The sequence below is a fragment of the Falco rusticolus genome, chromosome 6 (assembly GCF_015220075.1).
Source record: "Falco rusticolus isolate bFalRus1 chromosome 6, bFalRus1.pri, whole genome shotgun sequence".
In the NCBI taxonomy this organism is placed as follows: Eukaryota; Metazoa; Chordata; class Aves; order Falconiformes; family Falconidae; genus Falco; species Falco rusticolus.
The window spans coordinates 56,456,178-56,483,009 of NC_051192.1; the positions used below are offsets into that span (position 1 = coordinate 56,456,178).

Sequence of the window (26,832 nt, forward strand, 5' to 3'; positions counted from 1 at the left end):
AAAGCCCTGCTGCTATGTCCACTTCTGGCTATCAGAACTGTACCTTGGGAGTCACTCAGACTGTCAGAGAGATTTGGAGAGGAGCGGGTGCGTAACCGACAGATCTAAAGTTGGCTACTCTGTCTATTCTTTTATTGTGGAAATAGTCACTTCCCTGACCTAAGGAAAAGTTCTGAGAGCCCTCCCCCATGCCAGCATTGTCCTTATCTGCATTCATATTTCCTGGTCTAGTGTAGTTTTGGTCCCATAAGATTACGCAGTCATTATTTCCCCAGTTTTTATGTTGCATGTTGAAGCAATTGCTTAGTTAAACTTCAGTGGTGAGTTTCTGTCATGGCTGGCCTGAGAGATTCCAGTACATACACAGCTGGAACACAAGGACCCTTTGGGAAGGAGTTTAAGTAATTATTTTAATGTGCTTCATTTTCTTTCTGATTGGAACACTGAATATACTGTAATGGGTCTTATAAATAGTAAATTTCTGTTTATACCATCGTCCTAAACCCTAAGGACTGGAAATAACTCTATAGTCTGGGTAGTGTTACAGCTGTGTATTGCCATCCAGCAGTGTTTCCAAGCAGAACACAAATGTAACTACACCTGGGGTAAAATGCAGCAAGGACTTAATAGCTTACTGCAACACTTCATTGCAGCATCAGACAGTAAGTGAAGAACCTGTAGTTCAACTGCAAATGCAGGGGGAGTTGCACCGATGTAAATACTCAACTTGGAATTTGACCAGCTTGCTGAAGTAGATAGGTCTGCTTTTAAGAAAGATGTCACAGGATTTTTAACAGGCCTGGTTCCTTGTTTACAATGTATTAAAGCAATAAAGCTTACACTTTTCTGTATATAGAAGAATTGTGGAGCCACGTAATGTCAGGGAACTGGAATGAAATATCATTGCCACTAGCTGGCACCAGCTCTCAAATAATTCCCACAGTCCTCTGAATGAACTCTCAGCTTTTGATTTTCCCATCCTGTTTAACAGCAATGTGCGGTCATTTGTAGCAGTGCAGCACTGAGCAGTGATGAAGGCGTGCAGAAGCTGCCATGAGCTATTCTGTAGGCGTATTAAGCAAGTCCTTGCATAACTGAGACAGGTTCGTAGGAAGCAGGAGATCCTTTAGAGAGTGTACAGGATAAATTTACAACTACACAGAATCAAAAGTGTCTTTTTTTTTTTTTACTTCTGCTTTGGAAGAGGATTGAACATGATGTAATTGGGCAGATTTAAACATGTTTTGTTTCACAGACTTTACAATAGTGGGATGACTCAAGTCAATTAGAATAAAAAAGCATTACCTCATCGATTAGCCTGCTCCTTCCACCAAGGCACGGGAAATCTTTAATCGACAGATGCGGGGAGCTGCTTGTAGATGAGACAGACTGCTAATGAGGGATGGATTCAGAGCTGCCCCATTGCTTTTCTGTTCACCAAGTATAACAGAATTGTTTGACATAGAAGAAGCTGTCTATGGAGTGAATGTGTGCTTGGTTTAAATAGAGGTGGGAGACTTTTCCTTTCATCTGATGCTGTCAAGTTCCTAATTCAGCAGACTTAATAAAACCATTGTTCTCTTTTCCCCATGGATCTGCTGCAGAAATTTCTGTCTTGGTTTCAAAGGATCAAAGAACTGGCTTTTGGAAAACCATTTTTGGAAGCGATCTGTAAAACTTTGCCCAAAATGCATGAATTAGCAGTTGTAACTATGGGCTGGTACTAAACACACCTGGGGATCACATCTCTTGCCACTGCCCTTTGCAGCAGTTGGCCAGATCTGGGATCATCTGAAGTGCCAGTGAAAGGAGAAATGTTTTTTAGGACAGATACACATCTGGGATTCAGTAGCTCTTCGTTTTGTACTTTAATTTCTCAGGTCACATCACAGTACTTAAAAGTTAGATCTCTCCATTATCCCTTTGGTAAAAGGAATAAAACTGATTTTAGAGGTCTGCTTGGGGAAAAGTCTCCCTTTTTACAGAAACGTGGCATTCAGATTGTTGTTAATGACAATTGTCATTGAAATGAAAGAACTGCTTTCTGTTACGTTCCATAAATTTTGGGTAAGACTTGAAACCTTTCCTTCCATATTGCCTGAGATGCTCAGTCATGTCTGGATCATACGGGGGAGTACAATTTATCATCACAGTGAAATATGCAGCTGTGGTAGGTGGTTTGACTGTGGCTAAACTAGTAAATAAAAGCAGACAGGAACTGTTCTTACTCTGTGCCAACTAGCATGAAGTAGCTTCTGTCCACAGCTAAATCCTTCCGCTCCCCAGAGCAAGGTGGCCACATCCAAAACAGGAAGGACCCTGAGCTTGTGCTGATCCCTGAACTATGTCCAGGCATCATTCGGGAAAGCAATAATTAGAATAATTAGCCTGGGCCAAATTCATGCCAGGGAGCATGCTACAAACTCACAAGACAGATGCTGTGTACCATTGTCTCAGCCCAAGCCCTGACCATGTTATCTGCTAGTATAGATGTTGGCTTTATTTACAGGGCAACTTGAAGAAGGTGCACATTTGGGAGTCAGGATTGGAGCCACTGGGGCCCTGTAACAAGGCTTTTCTTGGTGCGGGTGGTGCTGAGCATATGCCTTGGCACTTAAGGATGCTCTGTGATCATAAAACACCAAGGACGTTTTGCAGCAAGTATGTAGCTGGCTGCTGTGGTTCCTATCAGCTAGGACTCTTTTTTTTGGTGATGGTGGGCACAGCTCAGGAGCTAGCCTAGGACTGCAGGGGTGCAGCCAGCTTGTTCTGACGTATAACAGAGTTCAGTTGTGTGGGTGTGAACCATGGTGTGTCATTTATCTAGGAAAAGGTCTTTGACTTGGGGTTTTGCTAGTATAGGCTATTTTCTGAGGTCTCATCTCTGAACCATGATTTTCTGTAATAACTGCTACTTATTTGGCACAATACACAAACTGGTCAGAGTGGCTTGATGGAAGATTTCCAAGCTTCTCTCTTCTTTACTTTATTGCTTTTTGTCTGTAATAGCATTGAAGGCATTCTTGAAGGCATCATTAAATACAAAACATGGTGTCATGCCCTCAAAACCAACTTACAACATTATCTAGACCCATTTGCTAAAGGTGTCTCACTTCTCATCTGTGTGATGGGTTATCAGCCAGCATAGGCTGTTGCTGTGTATAACAGTCTTGTCCTGGAAACTTGTTCCTGTGTCATCCATCTTTTTTGTCTTGGCTATGAGTGATAGAGCCATGGCCCCGGCTGTTCATGTAATATGAAAAAAGCAAATGCATTCTTAAGAGGCTCCTGAGGGCTAACCCTCATTTCCTCCCTCAGGGGCTTTTACAGCAAACCCTGACCTCACTGGAGTTGTTTTTATTTGCTCAGTGGTGCTGCCAAGAGACAAGGGCAGTGCCACACAATGCAGGATGCTCAAACGGGAAGGAGAAGAATATGGTCCAGAGCTGCTGGCCAAGGTCTCAGGGGAATTAGTTTCAATTCGTCTTTTCAAAGACATCCTGTTTAGGCTGCAGACAGTTCACTTCTGGTTTTCAGGATTGTGTTTGTTCCCAATCTGTAAAAGAAGAGTGCTGGCATGCCCTGTCACATAGTGGTGCAGAAAGAGTGAATTCTGAAAGGTTGTGAGGGTTTTGGGGGCTATCCAAACATTGCAGCCTATTAGCAATAAGCATTGTTTTAGTTGCTCTATCTGGGTGGTGAAAGGTGGCTTATCTGTTTTTCCTGGGTGGGGCTGGTACCCAGGACCCCCTCCAAAAGGTGATGATGTTGAGAGGACTGCATCAAGTTTGTCTCCGTACACAGTCCTTTGGCAGTATCTCATCAAGGTTTGCTCCTTCAAACACCACCACATGCCTTTGTTCTGTGCCCAAGGCATGTTGTAGCACAACCCTCACATTATTTCAAGCACTTTGAACTGAAAATCAGGCGCAGAATAAATAGGAAATCCAAGTCACCACAAAGAGAAAGGGAAGACCAAGACTAAGTGTTTTATAGTATGGATACAGTCCTGCCCCAGCTGTCTTTTTCAGCAGGATAGGTGCGTATGTGCTGCCTCCTGTGCTCATTGCATCTCTGCTGTGGAATTCTGCTAGTCATGGGAAGGCAGGCAGCCTCAAAAGCCTTCTCTTCCCTGGAGACACCACAGGCAACTGTGGTGGGTTGACCTTGGCTGTATGCCAAGTGCCCACCACAGCTGCGCTGTCACTGCCCCCCTCAGCTGGGCTGGGGGGAGAAAATGCAATGAGAGGCTCGTGGGCTGGGATAAGGGCAGGGAGCCATCACTCGCCAATTACTGTCATGGGCAAAACAGACTTGACATGGGGAAAATTATTTTCATTTATTACCAGTCAAATCAGTAGGATAATTGAAATAAAAACTAAATCGTAAACACCTTCTCCACACCCCTTCCTTCTTCCTGGGCTCAACTTCACCCCTGATTTCTATATCTCCTCGCTGCCAGCAGTGCAGGGGGATGTGGAACAGGGGCTGCAGTCCAGCCATCACATCTCTGCCACTCCTTCCCCCTCAGGGGAAGGCTCTTCACACTCTTCATCTGCCCCGCCGTGGGTCCCCCCGCGGGGCGCAGCCCCTCAGGCCCGGCCGGCCCCGGCGCGGGTCCCCGCGGGGGCACCGGCCCTGCCCGCAGCCCGGCCCCGGCCCGGGCTCCTCTCCCCGCGGGGCCACGGGCCCTGCCCGGAGCTGCTCCAGCGCGGGCTGCCCGCGGGTCACAGCCTCCCTCGGGCACCCCCTGCCCCGGCGTGGGGCCCTGCCGGGCTGCGGGGGGGGAGCTGCCCCCCGGGGGCTCCGTGGGCTGGGGGCACAGCCTGCCCCGCCGGGGGCTGCGCCGCGGGCTGGGGGGAGCCTCTGCCGCGGCGCCTGGAGCCCCCCGGCCTCCTCCTGCCCTGGCCTGGGGGCTGCAGGGCTGCGGCTCTCACGCATTCTCATTCCTCGCTCCCCAGGCTGCAGTTATGCAGGTTTTTTCCCCCCTGTCTTAAATATGCTTCCTAGAGGCGCTACCACTGTTACTGATGGGCTTGGCCTTGGCCAGCAGCGGGTCCATCTTGTAGCTGGCTGGCATTGGCGCCATTGGATGTAGGGGAAGCTTCTAGAATCTTTTCACAGAAGCCACCCATGTAGCCCCCCGATACCAAAACCTTGCCACCCAAATGCAATACAGCAGGCACCAGCATTGTCCCTTGGTGGTACAAAGGAAATGAACAGAGACAGGACTGGGGCCAGGAGCTGTAGATAGGAGCTGGGTGGGAAGCATGGAGGGGCTTGGCGAAGGGCATAAGGCAGCTGCATGAATCAGCACCTGGCACTTTGGCTATGTTTGATGTACTATATGTTTACAGCCACACTGATCCTGTGGTGTTGGTTCTCTGTCCTAGCCATGTGGCATGTAAAAGGTCTGTAGCATTTCTTCTTATGGATCCAGATCCTGAAATGTCCTGGGTCTGTGTTTTCTGTCTGAAATCATCACTCTTTCCTCCAGCACTGCCACAGCCGCTGTAACAGCAGGGAGTAGAATCTTAAAACATTGAGCAGTTATTTGTAGTTGCTACTCCCCTGCTGTCATCAGCGTCATTTCTTCATTTTTCCACTAGTCCCTCCTACTCACAGGGATTAGCGATATAATTTCTGCTCCCTCTGTGTATTCAACAAGAGATCCCCCTTCATAAATCTCAGTTAATTTCTCACATCTCTCCTATTTACTAGATGGCTTAGTTGCACAAGATTCTCCACTAATGTAAAATAACATATACTTTAACATACTTTGAGTCCATTTAGGATTTGAGTCAGCAAACTGGCCCAAAGGATCAAGTTACTTGCCCAAGATCACACCATGAGGCAACAGAAGCTAATCCTGCAAAGAGCTCTCCTTGAGCTAACAGAACACTATTCATTTGCTGCTTTTTGTCCCTGCACAAGCCTAAGGTCTCACAGAGTCTAGCATTTGAGAGCCTAGCATTTGAGAACCTGAGATGTTTGCCAGCATTTCAACCAACAGTCTGTGTTCCCTGATCCATTTTCCCTGCTGCATCCTTTGCAGCACAGGAATCTTCAGCATTTCTAATCTAGCCAGCCCCAAGGGGGGTGGCTGGCAGTAGCAGATCATCAGGTAGCTACGCAGGAGCAAGGAGCAGGGTCTGCAATGAATCAGTTGGGTAGATCTGCAGGCTTGTGTCACTTACGTCAAGTCATAATTTTCTGGGGATAAGAGATGCTCGTTGAAGGCTTCGCTGAGATTGTCCATCTGCCATTTCTGAAGAGTGCTTTGGGAATAGCAAGTGTTGCTCTGGGTGAGCTGAGCTCTGAGAGATTTTTTGCCAATATGAGAGGAATTATTTTGGTTATGATTTTAGAATATTGTCATGGCTGTTAAATAACACCAGTGCTGAGCTGGATCTCATGTGTAAGCCAAAACCACTTGTAAAGACTACTTACTTCTTCCGTCACGTGTTTGTGGATTGTTTGCATTTATCAGGTTTCTGTGATTCAGCCCCCAGCCTTGCTGTGCTCCGCAAAGGGCTCACAGTGCTTCCCCACTTGAACCCATCCATTCAGCATGACAGCCAGCTGTTGTGTGCACTGAGCTCAGTGCCCAGCCCCTGAAATTACTTATGTTCCAAAAGCCTGTGTGCTGAGAAATCAGGCCAGTTAGTGATAAAAACGTAAATAGGAATCCAATTAAAAAAATGCAGAACTATGTCAGCTATTTTTCTGCTTGCAGCAGAAAGAAGCCCCTTGGCAGCTGCCTCTGCAGAGCCTCAGTATCTTGCTTAGGAGGGAGAGTTGTATGTCTCTGGTGATTCCTGGTGTGACTGTTTGACCTCCAGCAGTGTCTGCAACATCAGAAGTGGAATTGCTTCACGCAGTAGGTATATCCATGGTCTAGGGAATATTTTACCCAGAGCAATTTTATCTTACCTCTGTTAAAAAAAAACACAACAAAACCCAAACAAACAAAAAACACACAAGAAACCTCTAGACAGGAAAGCTGCATTTTCTTTTTATGGAAGAGGTTTTGATCTCGTCATCAGCAGGAGAGGCAGCAGGCAGAGCATGGGGCTCCATCTGCAACAGCGGTATCATTTAGCTCTGACAATGTCTCACTGTGTCCTTTTGTATTTTATTTCCTGTGGAGCCATCTCTGTGTTGCAGTGAGAGGTTTATTTTACCCATGGTGCAGCCAAGAGAAAAAAGTGACCTCTGTGAACAGCAAGAAGTGTGGGGGGGGGGTAAGGCAGTGGGGAACCAGGCTCAGCCCCATCTTCCCTCCTTGGGCTGTATCATGGAGCAGTCAAGACACTGCGCTTTTGAAGCAGTCTGCCTCTTGAGTGCAAATCCTGCTTGGCTGTTGATGGAATCTGCTCACTGCCTTGGTAACTATCCCTCCTCTGGCTTTCATAAACACTCTAGATGTGGTGTGACAGGTATGTCAGGCAAAATTTTAGACTGGAACATCATTTGCAGTTTGTTAGAGGTTTTCTGTAGGTTGTGGGTGGATTTGTGCAGGTACCAGGCAAAAAAAAAGAAGGGTGCCCTTCAGACAGAGTTTTACGGGGAGCCTTTGGGATTAGAGAGGCCAGAGGTTTTTGATGCAAACAACATCTCTTTGTTGCATTACCTGTTTGAGGCTTTTCTGTTCACAGGCAGATGAAAACTGGAGTTGTGCCCACAGTCTGGGTTCTTGTACCCATTCTACTTTCGCATGCCATGAGGAGGAAATTCATGTGAGGCAGCAGGACAGGGGGAATGGTCTCCTCCTGAGGAGCACAATATGAGCCTGTGAGGCTGTCAAACGTAGGTGGCAGGAGATGCTGCTGGATATAATTACATTTTGTTTGCAAGGAGATAAATATCAGGTAACACAGAATTAAATCTTTATATAGTAGATGTGGAACAGTTAGGTTGCCTGTCCTTGGGAGGAGGTACCAAGCAGTTGCAAGTCCTGCTGATTTGACTTTACCAAGACCTATAGTGACAGGACAACTTTAAAACTTTCAGTTTAAAACTGAAAGAGGATAGTTTAGATTGGATGTAAGGAAGAACTTTTTTACAATATTGCCTGGTGGAAAAGGACCTGGGGGTGCTGGCCTACAGCCAGCTAAACGTGAGCCAGCAGTGTGCCCAGGTGGCCAAGAAGGCCCAGAGCATCCTGTCTTGTATCCAAAATGGTGTGGTCAGCAGAACTACGGCAGTGATCGTCCCCCTGTACTCAGCACTGGTGAGGCTGCACCTCGAATCCTGTGTTCAGTTTTGGGCCCCTCACTTCAAGAGAGACACTGAGGTGCTGGAGCGTGTCCAGAGACTGGCAACAAAGCCGGTGAAGGGTCTGGAGCACAAGTCTGATGAAGAGTTGCTGAGGGAACTGGGGTGGTTTAACCTGGAGAAAAGGAGGCTGAGGGGGGACCTTACCGCTCTCTGCAACTACCTGAAAGGAGGCTGTAGGCAGGTGGGAGTCAGTCGCTTCTCCCAGGACAAGAGGAAACAGCTGCAAGTTACATCAGGGGAGGTTTACATTGGATATTAGGAAAAATGTCTTCACTGAAAGGGTGGTCAAGCATTGAACAGGCTGCCCAGGGACATGGTGGAATCAGCATCCCTGGAGGGATTTAAAAGACATGTAGATGTGGCACTTAGGGACATGGTTTAGTGATGGACTTGACAGTTAAAGGTTGGACTTGGTGGTCTCAGAGGTCTTCTCCAACCTAAATGATTCGATGATGAGACAGTGGCACAGGTTGCCCAGAGAAGCTGTGGGTGCCCCATCCCTGGCAGTGTTCAAGGCCAGGCTGGATGAGGCTTTAAGCAACCTGGTCTAGTGGAAGGTGTTCCTGCCTGTGGCAAGGGGGATTGGTCTAGGTGGACTTGGACCTTTGAAAAGGGCCCTTCCAACCCAAACCATTCTCTGTGTTTCTATTATTTAGAGGTGTGAGTGCCCAACACTTCTGGAAATGAGGCATGAACTATTCAGGTGTTCAGTGTTTTTTCAGAAATTATGCAAATGTCTAACAAGAACCTACAGTGGTATGTTCATGTGTTTGTTTGGCTTTTTTCACAGTTGTTGAAGAAGCCAGACGCTTCTCCAAAATGGTCGCTGTTTGCATTTGTCACTTTTACTTGCTAGTTGTAAGAACTATTGCCACAATGCTGGATACTTTCGGTACCATCAGTTTCCTATTTGTGAGGCTTTCTTTTTTTTGTGTGTTTGCTCCTGAATCTGTTGAGTGTGTGGCAGATAACATGCTCACTAGCTAGTTTTTTCACACCCTGTTTGTTTCAGCTTGGTTGACTTAGATTGTGAAGCTGCTCAGGACATTTTGTGAAGAATGTCTCATAAAGGGACAATATTGGCAGGTTGATTTCATTACAGTTGTCATATTTATATTCTTGTCATGTCGCACATTTTATTGCGTTATACGGCACTAGACATCACTTTACAGGCATGCAACGCAGTACTTGCCCAAGAATTTATTGTCTTTCAAGCTACAGACCTGTAACAATTATTAATTAGTGTAAGAGGATGGATTTTTTTTCTTAGAGTATAATTTTTATAGGGTCAAAACACAAAGCTAAGGCCTATTCCTGGAAGTAACTCCATTAGCTTGAATAGTGACCTGAAAGGAAATAGATCAAGGAATAATGTCTGGCAGAGTTTGTTAAGTCCAAACTGTTCCTCCTAGTTTTTTTCCTGATAAAGCTTCCTTTCTGCAGAAAGATTTTCTGTTTATTTAAGATTTAACATGACTTTTGTCTTTTATTGAAAACTGACTGGTAAACATCCTTGTTTATTTTGTGTGGTCAGCAGGTACAGGTGGTTATCATTTGTGATCAGCTTCAGCCTCTTAACTTCCTCTTGCTTCGCTAACTTACCTACTGTTACCTCTGCTTAATTTCATCCCTTTTTTCCCTTACCCTCCCTTCTGCATTTTCCCACTTTCCCATTGCAGCTTTCTGTTTCTCCTTCAGTTACAGCCTGTGGTCTTTTTCAGAAGCATAATTTGACCAATAGTAGTAATCTTTGGAGATAAAACAGAAAAAGAAGAGTCCAGGATAGAGGTCTGGAGGGTAAAAGGTACATGATGCCAATGGGGGGAGAAGCAGGCTGAAGATGACAAGGAGGCCTAATTGTCAGTTTAGAGAATAAGCAATATTCCAGATTCTGGAGGTGTCTGATACTGGCCATAAATTTGGGGAAATGGATTGAGGAGGGATGAAAAGGGGGATGAAAAGGATGATGTGGAGCAGAAATTGCAAGGACTAGGCACAGGGAAAAGAGAATGTGCTCCAGAAGAGGGAAACAGAGCAAAAATCAATGTTTCTCTCCTTCTGTCAGTTTGAAATCAAGTACTGCCAAACGTGCAAATAGAGTATTAAGGGCATAATAGAAGCTGGTGTACACCAAGCCCTGATGCTGCCATCATCATGCTTGCCTTGTAGCTCTTTTACTAATTCGTAGACTGAACAGCAAGGCATAATATTCTCTCCTTCTCATCCCATGAAAGACATGGAGAAGAACCAAAAAGAAAGAATTCTGGTTTCGTCCCTCCTTGCTTGAGGCATCTGAGTGCCAAAGTTAATGCAGAGATAGCTCAGGTCCTCTCTCTACAGAGAAGCAGATACCTGCAATGCTGCAGTGACATCCCTGTCTGCAGGAGCAAAGGATAGGAGCTTCCCATTGTCTTGGTCCCTGCTTTGGAAGAAAACGGTGGAAGGTCTCAGGACTGCTGTGTCAGTCCTTTGATAAGATATCTTTATTAACCGTCCATAGGCTTATAAAAGGAAAACAGCAGCATGAGTCTGGCAAGACTTTAGTAATGAATGCTTTTTTATCTGCCTTTCATTAACCTTACCAAGCATCAAGGCAATGCTCACCAGCCCCTACTTCTTTGTGTTGTACTTTTGTAACTTTTTTCTAGTTTCTAAAATAGCTTTATTTTTAGCCCTCTGTAACATCCCTGAAATTCTAAAACATGTTGAGTAGTTATATCCAGGGTGCAGAAAGATGCCTGGCAAGTTTTTTCCAAAACATGTTAGGGCACATTATCTGGTATTGCATGTTTGAAAATGTGCATCGTTAACATGAGTATTAGGATAAGAACTATTTCACTGTTGTCAGAAACCGTGAAAGTACCATTATTCTGCTTTGCAGATGAAACACAAAATAGTAGTGAGTATTTTTGGCTTTTTCACATCGTTATTGGCAACTTTATTACGCCTGTCTTTGTGTCCTTGCTGTGGTTTAATTTAGTCATGATTGTAATTTGAAACTTATCTTTCATTGTCCTTAACTTGTTTCAGCAACTCTCACATTCTGATTTAGTCTAGAAAATCAAAGGAAAACGATAAAGAAATTTCTTTTATGTTAATTTTCTTTCTTTGCAATCTACTCTGTAACCCTTGTTCCCTTGCCAGACACATGAGTGCCTGTGTGCTTTATTAGTTACTTAGTTGAAAACTTTTTAGGAAATCTTTCCGTATTATGATTATTGTAATGAGCTGTACACTAAACAAAAGTCGTCTGTCTGTGATCTTGTTGTCTGTTTTCAAATTATACTGAAAAAGGATATAATCAGAAAGCTTAAGGACAGATTATAAAACCAGCTTGGCTTCTTTTAGGAAGAACAGGTACTCCTGAGTGCTGAGCCCTTCAGAAAAATCTCTCCACAAAAGCAGGCCCCTAGATGGGACCTGAAAATCTATTCCTTCAGGCTTTCTTTCCATCTGTTGCTCTGCTGACACAATAGTCCAAAGCAGGCCTAATCTGGGGGCTGCAAACAAGAGAGATATTGCCTGCAATTGAATATTCTTCTTCCTAGTGATTTCTAATAGGAGATATATTCTGTCTATCATGCATTATCTTACTTTGGGACATGCCAGGGCCATTTAAAACACTGCAAGTTACTGTGATGTCCACAAGAAAAAATTACTGTGTGAGGTAAAATATCCCTGCGGCCAGCACTTGTCACAGTTGCTTAATGCTTAGCAGTCAGGCTGTGTTGAGCTGACGGGCTTAGAATTTCTATTTGGCATCCCTTGCCCAAAGCAGATGAGAATGACCCCTTTTGTCCTGTCTGTTATTATCAGGCAGCTTTGGAAAATGAGCACTGTTGAATGAAAAGAAAGCAGCAGATGACATTTTGTTTTCTGCATGAACTAGTGTATAGGTTCTTTGTTTTTCAGAAATGGTTTTCAAGGAGATGTGCTAATATTGCTGCTATTTTAGCAGTAGTTCTGTTGTTCAAGCCTGAACATAGATTTGTGGGAGTTGCGGTGTCCATTTATATTAGTGTGAGCTCTTTCCTTGTAAATTCCATGGGTTTCTAAAATATGAATATGTATATTCTGAATAAGTCTTCATAAATATTATTGTAACATCTACATAAGTAGAATCTTATTTCTATAAAAAAGTGATGGTCATATTTTCAGAATAATAAGTTCTGAAAATTTTTGTCCGTGCACTGAGATTACATTTACTCTGAACAGTTACATTCACTGTTTTAACCCCAGCAGTGAGCCTGGGTTAGGGACTCGTGTCTGTACTGAGCACAAAAGACAAGCCCTTTGGTTTAAGCTATTTGTCACCGAGCATGAGGTCTGGAGATCCAAGATTTCAAAATACAGCTGTCATACATACAGGTCTGGAAATCTGACTTCGGAGTGTCTTAGTCATCCTCATTGTTGTTTTCTACAGTGAGACATGGAGGCAGCCAAACAAGTGACCTACATTGTGTTGGTAAACAATAACATGAGTATTGCGTTTACAAAACGGGTTAGGTTAAGTGAGCGTCTCCTGCATACAGGGTTTTGTTGACATTTTCATGGGTGATTTGAGATTCATTTGGGAGCCAGGAGTCTCAGCTGGATTTTCCAAGTGTGCCAGCAGCCTGACTAGGTGGATTCATATTCCCTAATTTTTCATCATCCCGTTTTGGCCCATGTCAGATAGCAAGCTAGTCTTTATCTGTAGTCACTTATGAAGCAGTTTGGCTCCTTTTGGACTCAGAGCAGAAGACAGTGTTACCTGAGTCATTCTCTCAGTGCTTTCTGTGTAGAAGTGAGCTCAAATGACTAAATAGGTTAAGCTGAACAAAGGATACATCATCTTTAGGGCTGGTTTGGTTTTTGTTAAGATTTTTAAAATTCAGTAGAGTGATATTCCAAGGTTCACTTGTTTCAGCAACAAAAAATTAGCAATGATAAGGGTCCTCTTCTGCCAGTTGGATGCGGGTAGTTTCAAAATGCCTTCCCAAGAGCCTCTGCATCCCTGCACTAGTTTACTGCACCCTGGCACATCATGATCATTGAATTAACTATCCTTGCAGCTTCTCCTCTGCATGCCTACCAGCATGTGTCCTCACAATCAGCTGTTCCAGCGAAGTCCCTGGTCCCCTGTTAATGGGGAGGTAGCCTGAACATACAGAGAGGGGATGAGTGGGCAGGCAGGCACACGCTCAGACCAGCTGAAGCTGATTGTGAAACCAGAACCTCAGACAGACTCCAAACTTGTTACACACCCTTTCTCATCCATTAACCTCTGCTCAGCAGTGCACAGCCTGGACTGGCACAGCTAAATACAGAACCGTGGGAATCCTGTTTCCCAGTTAGAGACTGACCTCAACAGAGTCCCTGTATGGATATGCTGGAATTACTTGGCAGTCCAGCTGTGGCTTCCTTAGAAGGGTTGGGAGGGGAAACAACGTGAAGGCAGAAAAACAACTTCCTCGTGTTCCTACTGGTAGCAGTCAAGCCCTTTGGGTTTGGCCCAGTGCCTGTAACCGCCAGTGGAGTCCCATGGCAAAACAGAAAGCAAGCCAGTGTAAGTGGCTGGTTTGATGGCCAGACTAAACAGAGGGTTATTACCAGGACCTTTCAGTTAATTTCATTTTGGTTTAAGTGGTGTTCTTTATGACACTCTTTATGGTTCTCTTCTGTTTCATCAACATTTCCGACCTTTCTGGTACTTTTTGTTGCAAATAGCTAACTATTAGTAAACTCCTTGTTAACTTCACTGGGGTGGAGACCTGTTGCTTGGAAATTTGTTGGCTTATGTATGTAAGTACCTGTGGCATAACAGGACGTTATACATCAGGAGAGCTGTTGTAATTCTGAATGGGTGAGGGGTCTTGTCAAAGTCTTTTTGGCATTCTGTAGGATTGCAAATCCCCATCTATATTGTCATTCACTTCTCAAATAATACTTTGCAAGGCATGAATTATGCAAATAAAGGTTACTTCTTCCCCAGTAGATTGGATTTATTTGTGTCTACTAATTCTATTTTTAATCAATCTGCCAGCTCTGAAAGACTCAGTCTTACTGTTCTTCTGGTTTTGTTGTTCAAGATAATGGCTCTCGTTTTTTACGTTTTCCTTTAATACTTAGGTTCATTTGAGTGATCGATTTCTTACCACAGTTAATAAAGCAATGAATCTGAGTTTGTGTAGAAATCCTGGGTGAAAGCTGTGTGGCTTGTATGTATCATAACTTTAGATTTTGTCAGGTTTTGGAAGAAGGCTCTTTTACAAATGCTTCAGTTTGAGGCAGTTCCTTGGAGCTGACCTTTCAAAAGTAGCTCGGAATTCAGAAGTCACTTGAGGTATATCCATAATGAATATATATTAAAAAAAAAAAAGACACGGAAGTTTCATCTGCTTTAAAAAGACTTATAAATAGGTCAGCAAATTAGTTGACAACTGCAGATACCTTTAGTATATTGAATAGGGTGTATTTCCAAATAAGGGTGTATTTCAGTTCTGCATGGGGCTTGCTCTTAGGCCCCTAAAGCGCAGCATTTCCCATTGCTGAGAGATGAAGTGGTGGTAGTCAGGTAATATCATCCATGAGTTCTATTTTGGTGATAATAAACTTGTTAAAATAACTGGAAGTAACTGGACTCCACTCTTTTGTGTGTAGCTATAATCAGAAGAGGATTTTACAAGACTCTTTAATGTAGTTGGAATGTATGTGTAATCTTTTGACCTTGTTCTTAGTTTTTGATGACGATGGCATGTTAAGTGCTGATAATTGGGTTTGCTCTAGGCTGAAACCTGACCTGCTCTCTGGGAAGGAGAAGATCAGATCTTCTATTGTAAGAGGCACTCAAAGGGGATACTTTAGAAATGGCAAGGCCATGACTGCTAAAAGTAAGGAACTCTGAAATATGGCAGTTTCTTAGGAAGAACACTGTCCTAAGGAACTCTTGTCTTTCAGCTTAGTTTGAATTGGACTTTTCATCCAAAGCTTTTTGTCCTGTTCTCTAAATTTTTTTTTAATATCATCTGGTTTGCCTCATAACGCAAGCTACCCTACTGTGAAAGCTGCCTTGTAGCTTCATCTGGTAGAATATGACTCCTAGGTGTAAGAGCAAGAGGCACACGCTTTTCACTCTGTTCTTGCGGGGGGGGATTCAGCTCCCCTTGTTTGAGCCATATGCAAATGAGGCCTGTAATCCAAACTATTTTTTAGCTTCTATCTCCAGCCAGCGGGAAGAGGAGGAGATTTTCAGAGATTTAGTGCATCCAAATATGTGTTCAAAATAGACGGGATTAATTGTCCTGTGGAGGTGCATGTCTCTTTCCACTGAGTAGAGAAGCAGCCTAAAAATTAATGTTGTTTCACTGACAAATTTTAGAAAACTAAATTTAGAGGAAGTTAATCCAGTCCTTAGTTCAAGAAAGTACTGAGTGACATTTGTAGATTCTGCAAATAGCAGTCTGTCCAACCAAGCATCTTCCAGTCCCTGCTTGCTTCAACTTGAAGATGATGTAGTCTTCATATCATGTCTCCTCTGAGGAGGATGAGGGGAGTGTCTAACGCCTTTATGAAAGGAGTGTGCAGCAGTCAAAAACAGCAGCAGGCACTGGCAAGGAAATGGAGCCAAAAAGGTTTTTAAAAACCTGTCCAAAGGGATCAATGCAATGGTCCAACCTGTGCTTTGCTTTTCAAGCCATCCCTTTTCTATCTGTCTATGACAGTGTTGCTGGAACTGGTCTTCTTTCTTATTTTAGGCTTTCTGTGTGGGAGGAGTAAAGCTGCTTAAAACAAATGTGATTGAGTGGTAGTTTGTGCAGTACAGCATTGTTAGCCCTGCTCTTCCAGTTCCCATTGGATTTCTTGATAGTTCTTAAGAATACAAAACATAAGTACAGGTAGAGTATGTCAGACCAACAGTGTTTGCAGCTCAATATCTTGTTCCTGCCAGTGACTAACAGATGCCTATGTACCTTTCTCTGATCCTTTCCCAGCCTTCATCTATTTTCAGCTTATGGGGTTTTCTAGCCATAAATCTTCCTTGTTAAATGAAGAATTGTAGCTGACTTTCTTGTCTCTTATGTTTTAGAACTAAAAAACCAAAGAAGGCATCTGCTTCTCCAGCCAAGGAAGAGAAGCCAAAATTAACGATTTTTGAAGAGGAAGGAGATCCAGATGAAGGTCTTTTTGGCCCAGAAAAAGATTTCTCATCAATTGGTCCCAGGAAGAAGATGAAAGAGAGTAAATCTTGTTTATATTTGTATATACACAGATTGTTTTATTTAAAGCATGTGTATAACTGAGGTTTCAAAGTGTAGCAATACAGAGTATACAGGCTAAATAATGACTTGGGAATGTTAAGGCAAATCTTCAAAATCACCTAGAATCATTCAGAAAGAATAAATAAGATGTGTAGTTCCCGTAGGTCAGGGGTCCTCAAACTTTTTAACTAGGGGGCCGGCGCGCGGATGAAGTGGCAGGCAGTCATCTGCGGCTGCTTGGTTTCCCCCCCAACCCCCGGCGGGGGGGGGGGGGGGGCAGGGGAGTTCTGTAAATACCAGGGGCCAGATTGAGGACCCTGGTGGGGGGGCGTATCCGGCCCGCGGGCTGTAGTTTGAGGACTCCTGATGTAGGTATTTACTGTTGACATTTTGGGCTGGGATATTGTAGGTCAGTGGGAGCTGGCTGTCCCACAGTCACTCATGCCACACTAACAAGTGATGTGACCTACTTTTGAGTGCAAGAGGAAAGCAGATTTACCAAGTCCTAAGAGTGCAAAGAATGACTGCACTTGTGGATTTGAAGTCCCTGTAAAAAAAATAAAATTGTCTACATGATCTTTTTTTTTTCGGTCCAGTAGCCAGATTTACTAGCTAGTATTAATTGTGTTATATAGCATGATTTAACTAGAGCATTTTCTGGTTCCCCATTCTAGATCTGAAATTATTTGAAAATCCAGACCTTGGTGGGGTGGTAAGACTGGGTGACTCACTGCTGCTGCCAGCTGCCTGTAAGAACAGAGAGTATGTGCTGAACACAGGTCCTGAGGAGGACACTGAGGAACTGCTGAGGTACACATCTCAAATCTGTCTTGTCGGATGAAGGTGATCTGAGAAGTTCTTTAGACTTCCAAAGAGGTGAATTTGTGTAAATTTAAGCTGAAAAGGCTTAAATACTTTGAATGCTAACTGAATCAATACTCATGCTTACAGGTAAAAGGTAAGATATGTGTCATGGACCTTGGAAATCACACGCATTAAAACAGAAATTAGGAAGACCCTTTGAGAAAGGTAGGGTGCAAGGTATTATTCTGTAACTGTAAAGGAAGGGTCTTGGAGGCCCAAGGCATGCCATCTAGTCCTTGTTTTCTAACACGACACTTCTGCTTCCTGCAAGCGATCCTGGGGGTGAAAACTGACTCCATTATGAAAAGTGAGAAACAAAGAGGAATTCAGCTTTAGTGAGCTGAAATCAGGGGTTCTTGCCACAAGAGGAATGATTTTCTGCTGGTGGCTCATGGGCACATGCATGCTTCCAGGAAGAATCCTGTGCATACCTCTGCAGCTATAAAAGACTCTCATTAAAATATCACCCAGCTTTTAATTTTTAATCTGGTGGAAAGGAGGGCTCGAGCTCAGAGTCATAGGAGGGAATAATGTACTTGCTCTTACCTGCCCCCTTGATAGTGTAGCACTGGAACATATCATCACAATGTATTTTATTCCTGGTATCTCTCACAAGGCTAGTTTGCCTGCACTGCTAATCCTCAAGAGATCAAGCAGGAAGGCAATGTTCAGAGAGAACAGCAGCATCAGGGAATCTGTGCTGCAGTAAAGAGTCAGATTCATGCCTTCTGGATCTCAGGCTGGCATGTGAATGATGAGGCCAGCCTGCTCTGAGCGCTAATTCTTGCTCACAAGCTCCTGTTAGGAAGTATGATTTCCGCAGCAGGTACTAAACCCAGGAGAGAGAATCTGTGTGTGGTTTCAAACCTCTCCTGAAGCAGGCAGTTTTGCAGGTATTGCTTTCTACATATGCAAAGGTGCTAACTATTTCAGTGGTAATACCTGACTTAATTTAAACAAAGGTTAAATTGGGTTGGATGCCATCTCCCATTACATCCTGACAGCCCACCTGATGTTTATAGAAGCTGATGGGGCAGGACATGACCTGATTTAGTGCTGTGGTATACTGGGAGCAAACAGGTATGTGCTTTCAACATTTTCATGTTTGCTTTCTCCTCTGCTAGCAATCTCAGCACACAATGCTTGATCCAGATTGTTACAGCTAGAAGTGCCTGTTCCAGTCCAGTCCTGGCATTATTGTCCACTAGTGCAGTGAGCTTCTCCATCTGTCATGTTAATATCCTTTGAATTATATGTTTTCTTTTCCTCTGTGGCAGAGAAAGGTCTCTGAAGTCTGCTCTGAGACCAATAGACCATGCTTTTGGATCAGTTTGAGGTCATCAGTCTTAGCAGCACACCCAGATGGTTAAGGATACCCATGGGAAAAGATTCCATTTCTCTTAAATTTGAGAACTTTTCATTTATTCTTGTCCCAGCACTTTCAGTAGTTGACAAGTCATCACGGTCCAAATGCAAATGAAGTAGTTTGATGGGAAAGTTGCTACAGGAATCCAGAGGCAACTCCTGGCTGTGCAAGAAGTATAAGCAGATAGGTCAGGATCTGGTGACCTGTTCAGGTGCCTAACACCCCCTGAAATCACCCTAATAAACCTAGTTCACAGTGTTATCTGCACATGATAGAGAGCTGGTGAATGGAATGCAATGTGATTGGGGTTAAAGGAGAAGCTGTTAAAGGGGAGGAGAGGAGTGGCAGTGCTGTTCTAACCTAGTAGAATACTTCACCTCACCTTTATGTAAATTCATTGCAGTCACCTGAAGTCCTGTAGCTGAACTTTCTCAAGTGCTTATGCACAATGCACTTTGTTTTCTGTTCAGCTGGAAGCCTTAGCAGAACTGTCAGGTCTCATAAACATAGAAACAACATTTGAATCATCTCCCACCTTCCCTTACAACCAGACTGTTGTTACATGTTCTTGCAGGGCAGTGCCACAGTCCCTTTTCCAGGCGGTGACCCTTTGTGGTGAGAGAAATCTTCAACATGAGGTGAACCCTGCAATCTCTCTGGCATGGGGGCCTGAGTATATTTTGAGGCCTAAGAATAAATCTTGCCTTTGCCCAGTAGTTGTTGACAATCGCTCTCCTGTCCCAAAGGGGACAGAGGAAGTCTCTCCCCAGCCCTCAGGTCCGTTCACATGCATGTGGTAGATTCAAGAAGTGTCTGACTTACTGAAAAATTTACTTACCAGTGAATCACAGGCAGAGATAGGAGAGCACTGCCTAAGGCAGACAAGGTAGAACCTTTTTCTTCCGAAGGGGAGGTGAGAAAGAGATGATGTTCAGAGCGGAACACAGGAGCAACCAAGTCCTTTGTGATCTTTATGGTACCTGTGTGGTTGTAGCAGCAGTAGCACCACAGCACTCTCAGCACAGCAGTCAATCCCCAGCAGTGACTTGTAACTCTTGAGGAAGAGACTATTATGGAGACAAATGAGTCTGCAAAATGTGCGTGGGCTGTGCTTGTCACAACATGAGGGAGAAGAGAATATGATAAATGTTCTTATTGCAAACTGAAGACTGTGCTTTCTGTGTATACCTGCTCAAGTGACATGAGAATTACTATTTTAAATAGAATCACCTACTTTACATTAACAAGTGTTAAGCTTTGAGAAGAACCAATTTCTTTGTAAGTTTAATGAAAGATTTATTTCTATGGCAAAATATCCATGTCCATTCAAACAAACATCTTCCCTCTTCCTGTCCATTGATCAGCCTTTTACTGGTTACAAATTTCTTGGCCTACCAACAAATATTAAGTGATAGTGATGGAGAAACTAAGTGAATTACCTCACTCGAGCCACTGGCATTACAGATGCAGGCACTCTGTCCTAGCACTACGTCTGCCATAATACATGAGTGAGGTGCCTGTAGAGGACTGTAGTTGCAAGTCCTTCCAGAACTTGTGGAAAAGAGGTAAATTGCTGTGGTAGAAACCAGCAAGGTCATGTCCCATCATGTTGCCTTCAGGAAAAAAAGGAGTATGTCATACTCTTCCTTCATGGGATGTGCTTTGAGAAAAGGAGGGAGAGGTAACCAAGTCTTTTTGGCTTATCTCTTCACCACAGGGATACAAAGGAACTCAGGCCCTTCTGAGAAGTCCTGAGTCCCTTTGCTTTTGACTGTTCCAAGGTGGAAGGTGACCAACTGCAGTGAGGTGAAAGGGTATCTGATCAACCCTTTCCTAGATGTTAAAAGAATTATCCTTGGGAATGGATTTAGGATCAGGCTTCTCTTTTTTTCTTCATTTTCCTGGATGACATCATACTAGATAATGATTCTTTCTGGATGCATTCAGCCATCTACCTCCACTCTCAAAGCTCCTCCTCACATCTAATTTCCATTTAAGCCAGAAACAGAAGTCAGACGCTGCAGAAATCAGTGTCCTGCAAACTTTCCCATCATAGATTCTCATGCCATCTTATTTTCTCATCTGCATCCACGCAGTGGCCACAGATGTGCAAATTAAGTTTTCATGCAACAGGACTGCAGTTGATCTCTTCTTCCTTATTAACCTAATTTGTGCCTGCCTAGTGTTATGGATCAGGTTTTTGTGGAAAACCGGTGCTAGAAGTGACTCTGTGAATGTTGCAGCAGCATTGTGGGCCCACAGAACAACATAAATTATTACACATCCTAGCCTGAAATAATTATCACAGTTGTCTGAGCAGCTTTGTAGGAGAGATTTAATTAACTTCACCTTTGATAATGAATAGGGAGTTGACCTGGAAGGAAGCAGCTGTCAGCGTTAACATTTGTCTTTTTCCAGTGCTGAGAAAAGTGTCAGCAGTGGGATCCTGGTTCTGCTGCTCTGTAATGGCAGACCTGGTGTATTCTTTCTTAGGATTACACTGATCTAAGACTGCTGGTTTAGAAAGGGACAGACCAGCTCTTATCTTTGTGCTCCAGCTGCATTGTCCTGTCTGTACCCTTAAAAGATTAATTTGGTCTGTATTTACCAGTTGATCTGTTTTTACACAGCTATGAGCTGTGCCATCAGTGATAAAAATGATGACCCTTTCAGAAGCATTATATATTTTTAGAGACTGAAGCTATTTCTGAAACTGCATCCTGACAATGGTCATTTCTAAACACCATTCAGTCCATACAGCTTCTTGAGCAGGTTTGTTAGCTTCAGGCTTGCCAAGAAACTGTTGCAACCCTTGAAGCAGAAAAAGTTTGTATGTTCTTCATTCTGCAGGCCATTCAGACTAGCCAGGAGTCATATAGGACACCAGTCACCTCCAGAACCACATGATGAGTAATGCTTTCTCACTGTCCTGAGGATATGAGAGCAGCACCACAGCTGGGAGAAAAGCTTTGAGAAACTCCAGAGGATTTAAATCTAGATCCTTTGGGCAGACAGTTGTTTAGGTGATGGGCAGGTGGCAGAGGAGGTTGTGGTAACTGGCTTGGAAATTTCCTGACCACTCCAGGGCAGTTTCCCTTGCTTGCGGAGACCTGATTGTGAGGAAAGAACCTTGATTTGGCTGCAGTGGCTTTCAGTAAACAAATAAATTCTTCTTTTCCAACCAGTTTTTGGTGGATTTCATTTGCTGCCCAAGAGCACTTTCTGTGATGGTTTTCAAGCATATTTTTTTTTTTTGTTTCATTTTTCCTGTGATGTATAGAGATGCTACTTATGAACACTGGAAGAACTACCAAGTAAACTTGCCTAACAGAATAGAAAGGCTTTTACCGCACAGGAAACGTTAATTCTTGCCCTATGCCTAGGAACATGTATAGGTTGTATAGAATAATGCAGAGAGGTGACCTGGAGTCCTAGCCTCTCCTAGTGTAGCAAGAGATGCTTTTGCTAGGCTTGAGAGTCTCCAGAATTCAACTGTCTTGCCCCAGGTTACTTATATTTTTGACAGACATCTTTAGCTGGGGGGATAAAAGCTGCCTGCTCCCCCCTTTGCCTGGTGATGGGGGAACTTTCTCAAGAAGCAGGAGACAGAGGTTTGAACTCCTTCGGGCTGGGGGAAAATTGAACCAGCTCTCTGGTTCAAATTGTACAAATTGAATTATCTCATTTCCTGGGTGAGTGATCTAACCAGTAGGCTGTTTTCTTCTTGCAGGCATATGCATGTAGGACTTACCTGTACTAATGAGCCTATTCTCTGGCCCTCAGCTAGACTGCGCCGCCAGGCTGCATCCGTGCTATTAACACTCTCCAGCTGCAGAGCAAGGTGACTGTACGCAGCTGCCTGCTGGGAATGGTCCCTCCCATGCCAGCTCCAGGTTGTGCCTGGTAGTTTTTCACAGGAAGGCTAATCTGACCCAGACCAAAGCTGTGCCAGTGGTTCTAAGATTTCAGTAATGCAAACTGTCATGTTCCAGTGTCCAGACATATTTCATGGCACTGGTTAAAGTACCAGTATGAATTTACCTGTAATGGATTGCAGGAGAAAACAGGAAAAGGAGGGGAGATACCTCCTACACAGTCCCCTATGCTTTGCACTCCTGTGGTTAACTCCAGCCTGTATAATTTCCACGGGCCTTGTTAGAACATCACACCCCCTCTCTACTGCCTATAGCAGAAGAGGTGGTCAACAGATACTTCAAAGCCTCCTGCCTATTTTTGGGCACAAGTATTTTCCCAAGTCATATATGTTAATACACCTCTCCCCAAGGCTTCACTAAGGTATCTGTCATATTTGGTGTTAACACCAGACAAAGTAAAGACACCAATAATAAGATAGGGAAAGATAAAAGTCTATTCTGCAAGAACTGCTGTGAGTTGCATAACCTAGCTTCAAGCATGATCCTTTTGGATACTTTAATAAATTATGGTAGTCTTTGTCTCTTGATTTCATTACTGATTCTTCTTATTAGAGCAAGCAGAGGTCACTGTCCCCATCATGCTAGGTGCTTACACACATGTAGTCATTCCTGTTCCAAAGATCTTGTCCAGATAGACAGGATAGAGTTCAGGGAAGTGGCATTTAAAATGGTGATGTTCTGATGGCAGCTGTGTCTGTCTCAAAGTCAGAGCTGGGTTACTCTCTTGAAGCCCACATGCTAGCAGTCACATCATAGGGCTTTGCGATACACTTTCTTCAGTAAGGGTTTTGGTTGCTTTCTGTGTCTGGAAACAAAGAGAATTTCCACCAATAGAGTCTGTGAATCAGCACAACAGTATGGCAGGAATTTTAAACAATGTGCTGCTGCTTTTCCATTACAGAGAAAGAAAGAGACTAATTAGAGAATGATTAATTACATGGATTCTGCGCCTGATTGTTTATAAAAAGATGGGGGTGGGAAGGTTCTTCCTTTAATCTTGTTATTTCAGAATAGTTGCTGATTTTTTTCTTCCTTCTCCTGGCCTGGAGTTAAATATGGTGGTAGTTATGCACTGTAACAATTCATTTGCCTCTCAAGAAACAGAATTCCTTGTTTCTATCTCTGCCTAAGGCATTTTGCATTTTCTCTCTTCCGTTTTTCAAAGACAGTTGTGTCTCACATGATCAAACAACAGTGGATCAGTTTGCCTAGCAGTGCAGCACTGAAAAGCAGGTTTTGAGACAAAGGCTGCATATTATCTGCTGTGTTCTCTGTAAAAGACTTCTGTCTAACCAAGGTCTTGAAAAAATCCAGGACAGCAGATTTATATGATCCACTTCCAGACTTGCAAAAATCATCTCCTGCATAATTTTGGCCTAAAAAAACCCCCACCCTCCCCACCCACCACCCCCAAAACCCCACACCTTGCTGGACTGCATCTTTTAAGGGTACTCTGTGACTGTGCTGAGTGGTTTTGTTGCTGTGGTTAGCACAGAAATTAATCTAGAGCTGCACAGGAGCAGAGAGTTCAGGAAGCTGTACCATCTGATCAGGTTCATGAGCTGTATTTACTGCTGCCCCTTCTGGGCAGTGCACCTAGTTCTCAGGCAGTGCACCTACTCCAAAATCATGCTTCCTCTGTATGATATATATGTATATGTATGTATTCTTAATCTGGTTATTATGGTTTCTGTTATTTATGAGCAAAACTTTATGACATGGACACTGATACATTCTGTATTTGTTCATGCCAAGAAGGGAGGCATCAGATCAGCTGAAGAAAACCAGGCTTCAGAAATACCAGCCCTAACATGTTTTGTTTATTACACAGCAAAGAGAACAAGAACATGTCTTGGCAATGTGATCACAGGTGTGATATCTCTTAGATATCAGCGTTTGCAGCAAACAAAAATGCCTGGGCTTAAACTGAATTAATTTCTTCTATGTAGATGAAGTATTCAGGAGGAAGAAATACACTGACAAGGTGCTTTGTAAGTTAGGTGGGATATGTCACCTGCAGGGAATCATGGAAGCTAAAAGACATCAGAAATCTTATCTAAATAAAAGAGAACATAATCTCCAGGATTACTTGGGGGATGAAATTTGAGGTGCTGCCAGCTGGAGTACAAGTCCACAAGGTAGAGTTCAAGGTGCAGAGCTCTGGAACAGTGGCCCTGACTTGTCCATCCGTTGGTCTGTTTAGGTATTTTTCCTAGTTTTAGATATCAATGTTCAGGCGGTTGATTTTACAAGATTAGCCTTGGTTAAAACTGATCCTTCTTAGATTCCCTTTAGGAGTCACAAAAAGATCTGACTTCAACAATGATTTTACCTTAAAGGGTTCTGACCATCTATACGTCAGAAAATTCAGGCTAATCCTTCTTCACTTTATAGCTAATTGATGGTGAGTGTGGTTTGTCTCAGCCTGAAGGACAGTGTAAATTCCTCACAGCTTTTATTAAGGGTGAACGTAAAAAAAGAAACCCTTGAAATTATGCAGGTTTTCTTAATACTAGTGGGATCCTTAGCTGAGGGTGCTAGAGCTCTTGAAGTACCTGTGGTTTTAACATTCAGTGTTCACTAGGGATGGAGTAATAAAGCGTCTCAGAGACGATGATTCTTCTGTTGATCATCTTCCCCATGGTCCTGGCCAGTTACTCTATAATCAGTTGCTTCCCAAATTATGGAAGAGCTCAGCTTTGCTTTAACTGCTTACTTTAAATGTTGGCAGGAGGCCCCACCAATTGTTCTGCTGTGTGGTAGAGGCATTCACAGTATCACTCCTAAAGCTACTGGTGAACAAAGAAATAAAGGGAGGGATCACAGTCCCATTTAGTCAACAGAACTTATCTCAGTGGCTTCACAGGTATCTGAATACCCCCCCCCCCCAAGTCACCCTTGCTGCCTGGCAAGTGAGGAAGATATGAATTACAAAAGGCAAATGAGTGGAAAGACCAAAAAATACCTGCCATGAAATGAGGTGAGACTCATTCATGTGCCAGGGTCTGCCTACATATGGGGCTTGTTTTAAAAAAACATGAAAAGGCACCTTCCTTCGACTCCCTGGAGTATGGTATCCTGTTCCAGTGAGTGGAGCTGCTAGAGGGCTGCTCCAGCAAATCCCTCCCAGTCATCAGGGGCTCAAGTAAGAAGCTTCAGAGAATCCTCCCAGAGAGAAACAGCTGTTGTCTGTTCCCTTAGTCACGTCTCCATTTGCTCCTTGCCATGAGATAGTTATGGTGCTGTGACCAACAGAGAGCATCCAGCCTATCCTCCTGGAGGGAATGTGCCACCTCTTGATGTAGTGCTGGAGCAGAGACAGAGGGAGGGGATGGGTTGCACATATACCGCCAGCTCCTTCCTTGTTTAAGAATTACTTGACCAGACTTTCTTATCCTCACAAGTCCTCTAAGAGTGAGCTAAATAAAACTATTTGAAGGAAATTTAAGCACCAAAGCAAATTCCGGTCCCTTTGGAATAACTCTGGCGCCTTTAATTTTGTCTCCTAGTTCATTTGTAGCTTTCCTATCAGGCTACCCTTTGGCTGAGGCAGAGAGAGTTTTATTGCTGGCACTGTTACAGCCTAATGGGCTGATTCAGTTGATACCGAAGTTTCGTAAAAACAGTTCTTATAACAGTGCTTGTAAGCAATTAATCAGTTAAATCTTTTCACTGCCTAAGACACTATGGTTGTGGAGAAAGTGTATTTCACTAGAGCTGGGGTCTGGCAAGGAGATACCCACATATTACAAACCTACTGTTCTTGATCTTTGGCTCCTGGTCCCCCATGTAAAAGTTTTTGCTTGCACTTGATGTGCTGTAGCTTTCTTGGGTTTGTATGCTACAGTTAGAGGTGGAGTCTTTGCAAGTCTTGTATTTTGTAAGCACATACGAAATACGCATTTTATCAGGGGCTTCACTTTTGTACCTGGTCATTACGCAGCTGATTATCTGCATGGATTTCTAGTGGGGCTTTGACTGCTTAACAATTATTTATCAATCAAGCCTTTGGGAAATTAACAACAATGTTTACTCCTTCTGGTGTTTTGATTGACCACTGTGCTCAGAGGACCAAAAGAAGAGGTTATTTTGATTCAGAACACAAATTACTGTGGCCTGTAAAGACTTCTCTAGCTACGCTAATTTT

The 26,832-nt window shown here is 43.6% G+C and overlaps 1 protein-coding gene across 2 annotated transcripts in view; it reads left to right on the forward strand.

The window, feature by feature from the left end:
• HS1BP3 (HCLS1 binding protein 3) overlaps nt 1-26,832 on the forward strand; it is a 54,071-nt gene that overhangs the window by 24,674 nt on the left and 2,565 nt on the right. The window contains exons 5-6 of one of the 2 annotated variants that reach the window (XM_037391991.1): nt 16,349-16,500; nt 17,195-17,396. In XM_037391991.1, coding sequence (XP_037247888.1) covers nt 16,349-16,500; nt 17,195-17,361 — 319 coding nt within the window. In that variant the 3' untranslated portion in view covers nt 17,362-17,396. The remainder of the gene's footprint in view (nt 1-16,348; nt 16,501-17,194; nt 17,397-26,832) is intronic. The other variant, XM_037391990.1, reaches the window with a different exon arrangement.